The sequence below is a fragment of the Babylonia areolata genome, chromosome 16 (assembly GCF_041734735.1).
Source record: "Babylonia areolata isolate BAREFJ2019XMU chromosome 16, ASM4173473v1, whole genome shotgun sequence".
NCBI lineage: Eukaryota > Metazoa > Mollusca > Gastropoda > Neogastropoda > Buccinidae > Babylonia > Babylonia areolata.
The window spans coordinates 222,961-235,899 of record NC_134891.1 but is presented as its reverse complement, the minus strand read 5'-3'; the positions used below and the strand labels follow the sequence as shown (position 1 = coordinate 235,899).

Genomic DNA, 12,939 nt, shown 5'->3' with positions numbered 1-12,939 from the left:
TCACTCTCTTCAACACTCCACATCACGTGATTAACCAGGATCACACTGAGGTACACAGTCACTCTCTTCAACACTCCACATCAGGTCACTAACCAGGATCACATTGAGGTACAGTCACTCTCTTCAACACTCCACATCACGTGATTAACCAGGATCACATTGAGGTACACAGTCACTCTCTTCAACACTCCACATCAGGTCATCAACCAGGATCACATTGAGGTACACAGCCACTCTCTTCAACACTCCACATCACGTCATTAACCAGGATCACATTGAGGTACACAGTCACTCTCTTCAACACTCCACATCAGGTCACTAACCAGGATCACATTGAAGTACACAGTCACTCTCTTCAACACTCCACATCAGGTCATCAACCAGGATCACATTGAGGCATGCAGTCACTCTCTTCAACACTCCACATCAGGTCACTAACCAGGATCACATTGAGGTACACAGTCACTCTCTTCAACACCCCACATCAGGTCACTAACCAGGATCACATTGAGGTACACAGTCACTCTCTTCAACACTCCACATCAGGTCACTAACCAGGATCACATTGAGGTACACAGTCACTCTCTTCAACACTCCACATCAGGTCACTAACCAGGATCACATTGAGGTACACAGTCACTCTCTTCAACACTCCACATCATGTCATTAACCAGGATCACACTGAGGTACACAGTCACTCTCTTCAACACCCCACATCAGGTCACTAACCAGGATCACATTGAGGCATGCAGTCACTCTCTTTAATCCCTCACTTTATACATCAAATGGACTCTTCTTTTTCTGTTTGTAGGTGTATTCATTTATACGTCAAATGGGCTTCTTTTTCTGTTTGCAGGTGTATTCCCTTTATACATCAAATGGACTTCTTTTTCTGTTTGCAGGTGTATTCACTTTATACGTCAAATGGACTTCTTTTTCTGTTTGCAGGTGTATTCACTTTATACATCAAATGGACTTCTTTTTCTGTTTGCAGGTGTATTCACTTTATACGTCAAATGGACTTCTTTTTCTGTTTGCAGGTGTATTCCCTTTATACATCAAATGGACTTCTTTTTCTGTTTGCAGGTGTATTCACTTTATATGTCAAATGGACTTCTTTTTCTGTTTGCAGGTGTATTCACTTTATACGTCAAATGGACTTCTTTTTCTGTTTGCAGGTGTATTCACTTTACACATTCAAGAGCACTGTCCATAGAACTGTGCTGAAGAGGACAGGACAGGGCAACACTCACAGCTGCGGCACCAACGCCGGTTTGGCATCAGACAGGCTGTCCTCTGTCTGCATTCCTTTCTCTGCCGTCTGCAGCCCCTCTGCTTCCTGGCACTGCACACACACACACACACACACACACACACACACACACACACACACACACACACACACAGCCTCACAGGAAATTTTCTATCTAAAATCACGTTTAAATAACATACTTACCGTGACCCAACTAGTGCAGACTCCGGCAGGGGTCTGACATTCCTGTCCTGTGCAAACTATTATCCGCCTATGCAGAGAAAACGAAAGTAACTATGGCCGATAACCTCCCGGAAGTAGGTAACCTCCCCTTTGTCCACTGGCTAACTTTCGCATACACAACGGAAGAAGTTGTAAAAATCCCATTCCACATTTGGGACTGGAAATGATATCCACTTTCATATAGGGTGTAACATCAATAGGCCACTGCTTTCCATGCCTTCCATACTTTGCTTGTTTCTCACACATCATCATTCTAGGTATGACCACATACCTTACTGATAATGAAGACAGTCAGAAGTGTATTTCTCCGGTATCATCATTCTGGGTATGCTTAGAGCTTGGTCACGGATTATGTAAGCTCTATCAGAATTAAGTCTCTGACTGAGGATAGGCATCAGAGAAGTATTACGATTCCGACTGATGATAAGTGCTTGATAAGTATTTGGTCTCTGACTGATGATAAGTGCTAGATAAGTATTAGGTCTCTGACTGATGATAAGTGCTTGATAAGTATTAGGTCTCTGACTGATGATAAGTGCTAGATAAGTATTAGGTCTCTGACTGATGATAAGTGCTAGATAAGTATTAGGTCTCTGACTGATGATAAGTGCTTGATAAGTATTAGGTCTCTGACTGATGATAAGTGCTTGATAAGTATTAGGTCTCTGACTGATGATAAGTGCTTGATAAGTATTAGGTCTCTGACTGATGATAAGTGCTAGATAAGTATTTGGTCTCTGACTGATGATAAGTGCTTGATAAGTATTAGGTCTCTGACTGATGATAAGTGCTTGATAAGTATTAGGTCTCTGACTGATGATAAGCGCTGTATAAGTATCAAGTCTGACCAAGGATAAGCGCTGTATAAGTATCAAGTCTGACCAAGGATAAGCGCTGTATAAGTATCAAGTGTGACCAAGGATAGGCACTGTATAAGTATCAAGTGTGACCAAGGATAAGCAATGTATAAGTATCACGTCTGACCAAGGATAGATTCTGTATAAATATCACATCTGACCAAGGATAAGCGCTGTATAAGTATCAAGTCTGACCAAGGATAGGCGCTGTATAAGTATCACGTCTGACCAAGGATAAGCGCTGTATAAGTATCACGTCTGACCAAGGATAAGCACTGTGTAAGTATCAAGTGAGACCAAGGATAGGTGCTGTATAAGTATCACATCTGACCAAGGATAAGCGCTGTATAAGTATCAAGTCTGACCAAGGATAGGCGCTGTATAAGTATCAAGTCTGACCAAGGATAAGCGCTGTATAAGTATCAAGTCTGACCAAGGATAAGCGCTGTATAAGTATCACATCTGACCAAGGATAAGCGCTGTGTAAGTATCAAGTCTGACCAAGGATAAGCACTGTGTAAGTATCAAGTGTGACCAAGGATAGGTGCTGTATAAGTATCAAGTGTGACCAAGGATAAGCGCTGTATAAGTATCAAGTGTGACCAAGGATAGGTGCTGTATAAGTATCATGTCTGACCAAGGATAAGCGCTGTATAAGTATCAAGTCTGACCAAGGATAGGTGCTGTATAAGTATCATGTCTGACCAAGGATAAGCGCTGTATAAGTATCATGTCTGACCAAGGATAAGCGCTGTATAAGTATCAAGTCTATCTATCAATGAGGAAAGACAAAAAGTGTGTACCTCAGGCATCATGATCTCAGACAAACTTATAACAAACATACGAACACTGAACAAGCATACAAGAAACATACAAGCATACAACAACACAGAAAAATACAACAAACATAAACATACAACAAACATATAAACATACAACAAACATACATACAACAAATTATGCACAAACTCACCTTGCTGACAGCGATGGCATGAACCAGTTCCACCACCAGCTGCAACACTGAAAAGGCACACAGGAAAATCAGAACAGATGTATTCCTCGCAAAATAACAAATGATGGTCTCAGAAACCAGTACATGTGAGAGAAAACTCAAGCCGACCACGCAGAAGACTCCAACTTTGAACAAAAAGGAAAAACCTACACAACAACACTGGCATCATGAGTATGACACCAGAGTCATAATGTACAGACCATGACAGAAACGTGATAAACACTGTAGACTCTATCAGGATGTCTCTTTTATCGTTATCATTTTTGTACACAATACTACACACACACACACACACACACACTCAGAATCAAACAAACTATTTGGGAAGAATCCCCACTCATCCTTCAGACACCTTGTGAAAGCTCACCTGTTAAAAAAATTATTTGTGAGTGATCCTGCTATTGTTACCATAAAATTATGCTTCAGTTTGTTGTGCAAAATATTCTATTTCAGAGTCTGCTGTGCTATTGTCTGGTGATGTAGGAATGAGAAAGTTTATGTGTGAGAGTGAATGTGTGTGTGTGTGTGTGTATGTGTTTGCGTGTGTGTGTGTGTTTGACTGTATATGTATGTGTGTGTGTGTGTGTGTGTGTGTGTGTGTGTGTGTATGTGTGTGTACATGTAAATGTGTATAATGTGCAACGACATACGTGCGGGTGTACTTTTGCACTTGTGTGGGTGGGTGGGAGGGCGGTGTGGGAGAGGGGTGTTTGGGTGTGAGGGACGGACGTGCATATGCACACATGAGCTGGAATAATATGAAATAATAATAATAACAACAGGAATAATAATAATGATAATAGCAAATCTGTCAATGATGAAGATAAAGATGACGATGACAACAAACAGGATGACGAGGCCTAAAACTCCTCTCTCACCCAGTAAAACATTTAGGATGACAGAGACAAACACTCCTCTCTTACCCACTAAAACATTAAGGATGACAGAGACAAACACTCCTCTCTCACCCAGTAAAACATTAAGGATGACAGAGACAAACACTCCTCTCTCACCCAGTAAAACATTAAGGATGACAGAGACAAACACCCCTCTCTCACCCAGTAAAACATTAAGGATGACAGAGACAAACACTCCTCTCTCACCCAGTAAAACATTAAGGATGACAGAGACAAACACCCCTCTCTCACCCAGTAAAACATTAAGGACGACAGAGACAAACACCCCTCTCTCACCCAGTAAAACATTAAGGATGACAGAGACAAACACTCCTCTCTCACCCAGTAAAACATTCAGGACGACAGAGACAAACACTCCTCTCTCACCCAGTAAAACATTAAGGATGACAGAGACAAACACCCCTCTCTCACCCAGTAAAACATTAAGGATGACAGAGACAAACACTCCCCTCTCACCCAGTAAAACATTAAGGACGACAGAGACAAACACTCCTCTCTCACCCAGTAAAACATTAAGGATGACAGAGACAAACACTCCTCTCTCACCCAGTAAAACATTAAGGATGACAAACACACCTCTCTCACCCAGTAAAACATCATTGTAACAAATCTGTCAATGATGAAATTCAAAATGATGATGATAACAAACAGGACGACAGAGACAAACACTCATCTCTCACCCAGTAAAACATTGAGGACGACAGAGACAAACACTCCTCTCTCACCCAGTAAAACATTAAGGACGACAGGGACAAACACTCCTCTCTCACCCAGTAAAACATTAAGGACGACAGAGACAAACACTCCTCTCTCACCCAGTAAAACATTAAGGATGACAAACACTCCTCTCTCACCCAGTAAAACATTAAGGACGACAGAGACAAACACTCCTCTCTCACCCAGTAAAACATTAAGGATGACAGAGAGAAACACCCCTCTCTCACCCAGTAAAACATTAAGGATGACAAACACACCTCTCTCACCCAGTAGAACATTAGACGACAAACACTCCTCTCTCACCCAGTAGAACATTAGACGACAAACACTCCTCTCTCACCGAGTAGAACATTAAAGATGACAAACACTCCTCTCTCACCCAGTAAAACATTAAGGACGACAGAGACAAACACTCCTCTCTCACCCAGTAAAACATTAAGGACGACAAACACTCCTCTCTCACCCAGTAGAACATTAAGGATGACAGGGACAAACACTCCTCTCTCACCCAGTAAAACATTAGACGACAAACACTCCTCTCTCACCCAGTAGAACATTAGACGACAAACACTCCTCTCTCACCGAGTAGAACATTAAAGATGACAAACACTCCTCTCTCACCCAGTAAAACATTAAGGACGACAGAGACAAACACTCCTCTCTCACCCAGTAAAACATTAGACGACAAACACTCCTCTCTCACCCAGTAGAACATTAGATGACAAACACTCCTCTCTCACCGAGTAGAACATTAAAGATGACAAACACTCCTCTCTCACCCAGTAAAACATTAAGGACGACAGAGACAAACACTCCTCTCTCACCCAGTAAAACATTAAGGACGACAAACACTCCTCTCTCACCCAGTAGAACATTAAGGATGACAGGGACAAACACTCCTCTCTCACCCAGTAAAACATTAGACGACAAACACTCCTCTCTCACCCAGTAGAACATTAGACGACAAACACTCCTCTCTCACCGAGTAGAACATTAAAGATGACAAACACTCCTCTCTCACCCAGTAAAACATTAAGGACGACAGAGACAAACACTCCTCTCTCACCCAGTAAAACATTAAGGACGACAAACACTCCTCTCTCACCCAGTAAAACATTAGACGACAAACACTCCTCTCTCACCCATTAAAACATTAGACGACAAACACTCCTCTCTCACCCAGTAAAACATTAGACGACAAACACTCCTCTCTCACCCAGTAGAACATTAAAGATGACAAACACTCCTCTCTCACCCAGTAGAACATTAACTCACTCCATGCCAAGAGTTTTTGCCCTTGCCAATCCCTGAAAACCCAGGGTTTGTATAGGATGGGGAAAAAATTGTAAAAAAAACCAAATAAACACCCAGACAATTGATATTTAGTATATGTATGCAAGGAATGTTGTTCCATATGTGTGCAAAAAATCAAAGTATTTACTCACCATCTTGATGTTGATCGCGGTATCCATATTTAGTGTATTTTTTTAGCATTTTTGCACCCATCAGAAAGGTACACCAACATGTTCCACATCACATTCTAACACTATTTGAGGAACTGAAGACCTAGTGCATGGAATGAAGTATGAACAGGTGGTGAAGAAAGTTGAAATTCACACATACAAAAAAAATATATATATTGTCTCTACATAATGAAAATCAAAGAACAAAGAAAAAAAAACTCAACCGGCTGGGTGTTGACTGGCCAGTCAGCTGACAAACCTGGTATGCCAGTGAAGGGATGTGCAAGAGGGAAAAAGGAAAAATTGTCAGTCCAATCACTGGTGAAAACACTTGCAAAATCGTCCATTTCCTCAGTGGTTTCGTCGTCTGTGCCTGTCTCATCCGCTGGCACATGTTCCTCACTTTCCTCTCCATTGTAAACACTCTCTTCAGCGGCCGAATCTGTTTCTAGTTCATCGGGATCTGGTTCAAATTAACTGTCCGAAGAATCAACATTATCTCCTTCGACATCAGAGCCTTCAGTTTGGATCATTTCCAAAGCATCTTCGACGCTGAGTAACATTTCACCTCTCCGACCGTGTCGAACACTTCGCCGTGACGCCATCTGGTCAAACAACTTACAAAGCTGACAGGGGGCACGCTTTGTTATCAACTGCGGTTGAGCTTATCGCGACACACACGCAGCGTGTGTGAATGAAAAGCTGACCAGAGGTGACGTAAGATATCACATCTGCTTATGATTTTCGCATCCGACTCGTCACTCCGACAGCACGACTTTTTAAAATCCAAGTCCGCATATGCGGACATTGGCATCCAACGCTTTCTCCGACGATGTCCGCATATGCGGACAATGGCAGCGAGTGAGTTAAAGATGACAAACACTCCTCTCTCACCCAGTAGAACATTAAAGACGACAAACACTCCTCTCTCACCCAGTAAAACATTAGACGACAAACACTCCTCTCTCACCCAGTAAAACATTAAGGATGACAGAGACAAACACTCCTCTCTCACCCAGTAAAACATTAAGGACGACAGAGACAAACACTCCTCTCTCACCCAGTAAAACATTAAGGATGACAGAGACAAACACTCCTCTCTCACCCAGTAAAACATTAAGGATGACAGAGACAAACACTCCTCTCTCACCCAGTAAAACATTAAGGACGACAGAGAGAAACACTCCTCTCTCACCCAGTAAAACATTAGACGACAAACACTCCTCTCTCACCCAGTAAAACATTAGACGACAAATACTCCTCTCTCACCCAGTAAAACATTAGACGACAAACACTCCTCTCTCACCCAGTAAAACATTAGACGACAGCTGCTTCACTGGGGGCCGCCCATCCCCTTCTGTTTCTATGGAAACTGTTTCCAGCTCATCCAGCCTCATGCTTTCAACCACCAGACCTGTCACATCATTCCACACACTGATGTTATATATCTAGTGCAAAGGTTTGACAAAGTGAAGTTTAAGCTTAAATCTTCACTCTTGAGTGTTTGGAGCTCTTCTTTGTGCACAATGGTGTGAAACATTTGACTAAACATGCGAAATTTACTGAACTCTTCTTGGCCAACACAGTGTTTGATGACACCCCCCTTTTAACATGTCCATTACCTGAGGAGTTGAGTACACTGTTCCACTGGTAGCGCATATCTTCCTTGAAGAGATCTCAATCAAAACCAAGTTCCTAGATCAGGTTGTTGAAGGCACCCAGCTTCAAAATATAAAATTGGCAAATAGCTTCATAATGCACATTGATAAAGTCATGAACACACACATACACATACACACACACACACACATACACACACACATAAACACACCACACACACACACACACACAAACACAAACACACACACACACGCACACGAAAAAAAAACACCACATACAGAACATTCACAATAGCAGTGCCCCTTGCACATATACAACCAAGTATGTGTGCACTTGCGCACACACATGTATACAATGTTGAAGGGATAGTAAAAATCAATGTACCTGTAGTGTACAGTACATACCCATTTCAGAAAACAGTTTGGACAGTTTGTCTTTGAAATTGACAACCAGTTTGTACATGTGTACACAGTCCATTTCCTTGGGTGCTGACCCCTCTGCAAACAAGATGGAACTGGACCTGGACAAACACAATTCCCATATATTCACTGTTTCCTTTCTTCAGTTGTATATCCTGTTCCCGTACATTCCACTGTTCCCTTTTTTCAATTATGTTCCTTTCCTGGTGTGCCAGTCTGTGTAGTAGTTGTAGTATTGTCTTCAATTTCAAGGCCTTCCACTTTAAGTGATATAATATATTAGTGTGTGTGTGTGTGTGTGTGTGTGTGTGTGTGTGTGTGAATGTATCTGTATGTCCCCAGTTCATATGTGTGTGTGCATGCGTTTGTGAGTGTGTTCATGAATTCTTCTTCTTTTTCTTCTGCGTTCGTGGGTTGCAACTCCCACGTTCACTCGTATGCACACGAGTGGGCTTTTACGTGTATGACCGTTTTTACCCCACCATGTAGGCAGCCATACTCCGTTTTCGGGGGTGTGCATGCTGGGTATGTTCTTGTTTCCATAACCCATCGAACGCTGACATGGATTACAGGATCTTTAACGTGCGTATTTGATATTCTGCTTGCGTATACACACGAAGGGGGTTCAGGCACTAGCAGGTCTGCACATATGTTGACCTGGGAGATCGTAAAAACCTCCACCCTTCACCCACCAGGCGCCGTCACCGTGATTCGAACCCGGGACCCTCAGATTGACAGTCCAACGCTTTAACCACTCGGCTATTGCGCCCGTCGTTCATGAATGAATGTGCATGCATATATATCCATACGGGTATAACGATAACCATTACCATTCTGCAGTTTGATTTTTTCTCTGTGTGTGTGTATGTGTGTGTGTGTGTGTGTGTGTGTAGATTGTGTATGTGAGGGAGAGAGAGTGATATATATACAGATGTGTTTGTGCGTGAGTGTTTTTTCATGAATGTATGTGCATGCATGTGCATGTAAACAGTCTTACTTGCAGAACGATAAACAGGCCCCTTGGAAGGGGGCATCAAACATTGCATATCAAGTCACATGTTTAGTGTGTGCGTGTGTGTTCCGAACATAAACTAAATGTGTGCGTGTGCCGGTCACTGTCAGTTTTTGTTTTTCTCCGCCTGGGGTTTTGTATTTTACAATGGCTTTTCCCTTCAAACACTTTCACTCGGTTTAAGTCCTGAGGTACCACACCCTCATTAGGCCTACCGTTCAACTTTAACGTTTTATTTTAACTGATATTATTCATCGACTGCTGTCCGACAATCGGCATTACTTGTGATCTCCATGGTTCTCATCTTTTAGACTTTAATAACCAAGACCAGTAATTCCCATAAGTAAATTGATGACTGATTGATATAATGTGGCATTAAACCAAGATTATTCCCCAAACGTACGCACATTTTATGACACAATTGTTGACTATCTATCCAACCTCGGTTGCTTTGATTCCGTCGTGACAATGGGAAGCAATCGGGTTTGCCAATGAAAAGACATCTATTCACCAGAAATTGTACAATTCGTTTACAATCCAACGAAAAAGATGTCAGCGCCCAATTCGGCTGGATTCCTAAACAAATAGTGAGACAGAGACGGGCGTGAATGATGGCTGAATGGCTCTGATGATTTCATGGAAAATATCATTTATAATCATTGTTCACAGAAGTATTTACTGTTCAGCTGAAGTCCGGCGATCTGTAACAACAACAAAACTGACAAAAAAGATGAATGCACAGGACCTGTTTCCGGAAATTCGATATATTTAATTCCTTAAAGTAGAGTTAAATCTTTGTTGGCATCCGTCTGTCTCGGGAGACAATGGAATTCTGCGCCTAGTTCAGTCAAGTTGTAAAGTTGCAGCGCCTGCTGTGGCTGTACAGTCCGATTCTGGATCGGCAGGCTCTGAGTAAAATCTCCGGCATTTGTTCATGGCGACAAGTGACTGCGGCAAGTAATTGCTGCTCCGTGTGCTCACAAATCAGTTTTGAGGGACACAGGCACACACTGCTTGGCTATTTTGAGGGGGGCGGGGGGTTGTTTTGTTTTGTTTTGTTTGTTTTTGTTTTGTTTGTTTTGTTTTTTGTTGTATTTTGTTTGTTGTTTTTGTTTTATTGTTGTTGTTGTTTTGTTTTTTCTTCTTTTGTTTTTTAAGGCTTGAGAAAGACAGTATTTAAAGAACACAGACTTACCTCCGTGTCATTGCAACGTAGGGCACACTTTGAGTGTGTGTTTCGTGTGTGTGTCTTTTTCTTCTTCTTCTTTCTTTTTTGTTATTGTTTTGATTAATTTTGCTTTGTTTGCTTGCTTGTTTTATAATCATGCAGGCTATCCATTGGCCAGTTACAAAGGTACATACATTCCGAAACCGAAACTTTGGAAAGAAGTACTAATCCTGTTACCAAGTGAAGTTATATGTTCCACTATAGACAGTTCCATACCTTTGCTCAGCACCAAACACCAAGTGCCGTCACTGCTGAGTGTTTGCCGTCAGCCTCACACTGCACTGACACACATACACACACCTCAGCACGCACGCACGCACTCACACACACACACACGCACACACACACACACACACACACACATATGTTCAGTTATCACGCTTTGGCTGTTTATGAAAATCGCGACAAAACAGTATGTTTAGAGCAAAAGATAGATGTGTGTGTGTGTGTGTGTAACCGTGAACCGAGTGGCACTCGTCAACTCTGTCCTCTTTCAAAAGTCAAACTGAAAACCCACCTGTTCAAAATGGCTTTTGGAAGTGACGAAACATAGTTCTTTGCCTCCTCCCACCTTGTGCCCCCCCCCCCCCCCCCCCGCCATTGTAGTATTCCTATCGTGTGTGAGCTTGTGGGTTGTTATATTGGTGGATACTGATCTTGTTTTCCACTTCTATGTCTTCATGTGCTTTTGTGTTTTACAATGCACGAATGTCAGTGTACTATTTCATGTGAGGCGCTTAAAGCCCATCTTTGGGGAGCTTGCACCATATAAGTACAATTTATTATTGTTATTATAGTATTATATTATAAAGGGGTTACAAAAGAATTACTGGATTAGACAGGATAAAAAGTGAAAGGATAGAAAGCTCCTTTGCACAGGCCAAGGACATACAGAGGCAAGTCACAAAGGGTGTTTCTATTGTTTTATTACAATATCAAAAGAAAGGAGATGAGAAGACAGTGCCTGTAAAAGAAACAAACAACAAATGTCATAAGTACATGTCAGGAATGCAAGTGAATAGTAAGCACATCATATGTTACAATGGAAAGACTACCACCTGGTTTGGAGTAAGCAACAACATAACATAAATAATGCATATGTGTGAAGACCAAACACTGACAGCAAATGATATTTCTAATACATTTAGATAGTGTTGTTAAAGTTGTTGAAGCTAAGCTGATTCAGTGAAAGTATACTGACCGTATAGATTTAAGTAAAGCTCATACTATGTCAAAGTGACTAAAATGAATCAGTTACCATTTAGCACTATACTGGAGTAAGCAGTATGGAAAGAAGCAGTTGAATTACAATTATCAGACTGTGGTACATACCAGATGGTTTTAACCAATTTCTGATATTAATCCAGCACTATCTTTAAATCACCACAACAGAATTCTACATACACACTGAAGAGGACTAAGCACACTGTAACTGTGAAGCTATAGTACTGAGAATCAGTGAAACGCTGTAGCAGTACAACTGATATCAGCATGTAAAATCAGTGATACGTGAATAATAGAAAAGATAATAGATTCAGTGGCTTTGATATCAAACACTGGCAAACTAAATAACCAAATAGTAGTCAGTGCTCAATACAATGATTGGCGAACTATCATGGCTTAACCATTAAGTGGCTTCAACATTTAAATTTCCTAAAAGCCTAACCTTCATCAGTGTTAGCAGAAGAGAAAGAGCACGTCACCCTCAGTGAGAATATTTTCGAACAGTTGAATGAACTATCAGTGGGTGGAGACGTCTACAAGTGAATCATGACGACATGATGATAATTTGCGTCCAACAATAATAAGACCTGTGACTGAACAACAACGCAATTCTTCTGACAAAGTTAACCAACTTAAGACAATATCAACATAGTCATATGAACACAAGCACTGTGTTGAAAAATACGATTTAAAAATCAACACATTTGACACAAAGTACTTACAGCAATGATGTGTGACACTGGCCTTTTGGGCAACACACACAGAGAGAGAGAGAGAGAGCAGGCTATAGCCACAAGGAGTGACCAGTGTTTACATACTTCGCTAATTTATGCCTTCATTGAGGACAGAGGTGAATGACTGGAATTCTGGCATCTCCCCCCTTCATTGAAGACAGAAGTGAATGACTGGTATTCTGACATCTCATTCCTTCATTGAAGACAGAAGTGAATGACTGGAATTCTGGCATCTCATCCC

At 41.6% G+C, this 12,939-nt stretch overlaps 1 protein-coding gene across 1 annotated transcript in view; it reads right to left on the bottom strand.

Annotated features, from left to right (window-relative positions):
* The window catches only part of LOC143291051 (uncharacterized), a 31,969-nt gene extending 21,981 nt beyond the window's left edge, over positions 1–9,988 (bottom strand). Inside the window, exons 1-5 of the mRNA XM_076600634.1 lie at positions 9,954–9,988; positions 8,486–8,601; positions 7,768–7,875; positions 3,326–3,372; positions 1,254–1,345 (exon numbers count right to left, since the gene is read on the bottom strand). Of these exons, the coding sequence (XP_076456749.1) occupies positions 1,254–1,345; positions 3,326–3,372; positions 7,768–7,875; positions 8,486–8,558 (320 nt within the window). The 5' untranslated portion in view covers positions 8,559–8,601; positions 9,954–9,988. The remainder of the gene's footprint in view (positions 1–1,253; positions 1,346–3,325; positions 3,373–7,767; positions 7,876–8,485; positions 8,602–9,953) is intronic.
* Between the last annotated feature and the right edge of the window lie 2,951 nt (positions 9,989–12,939).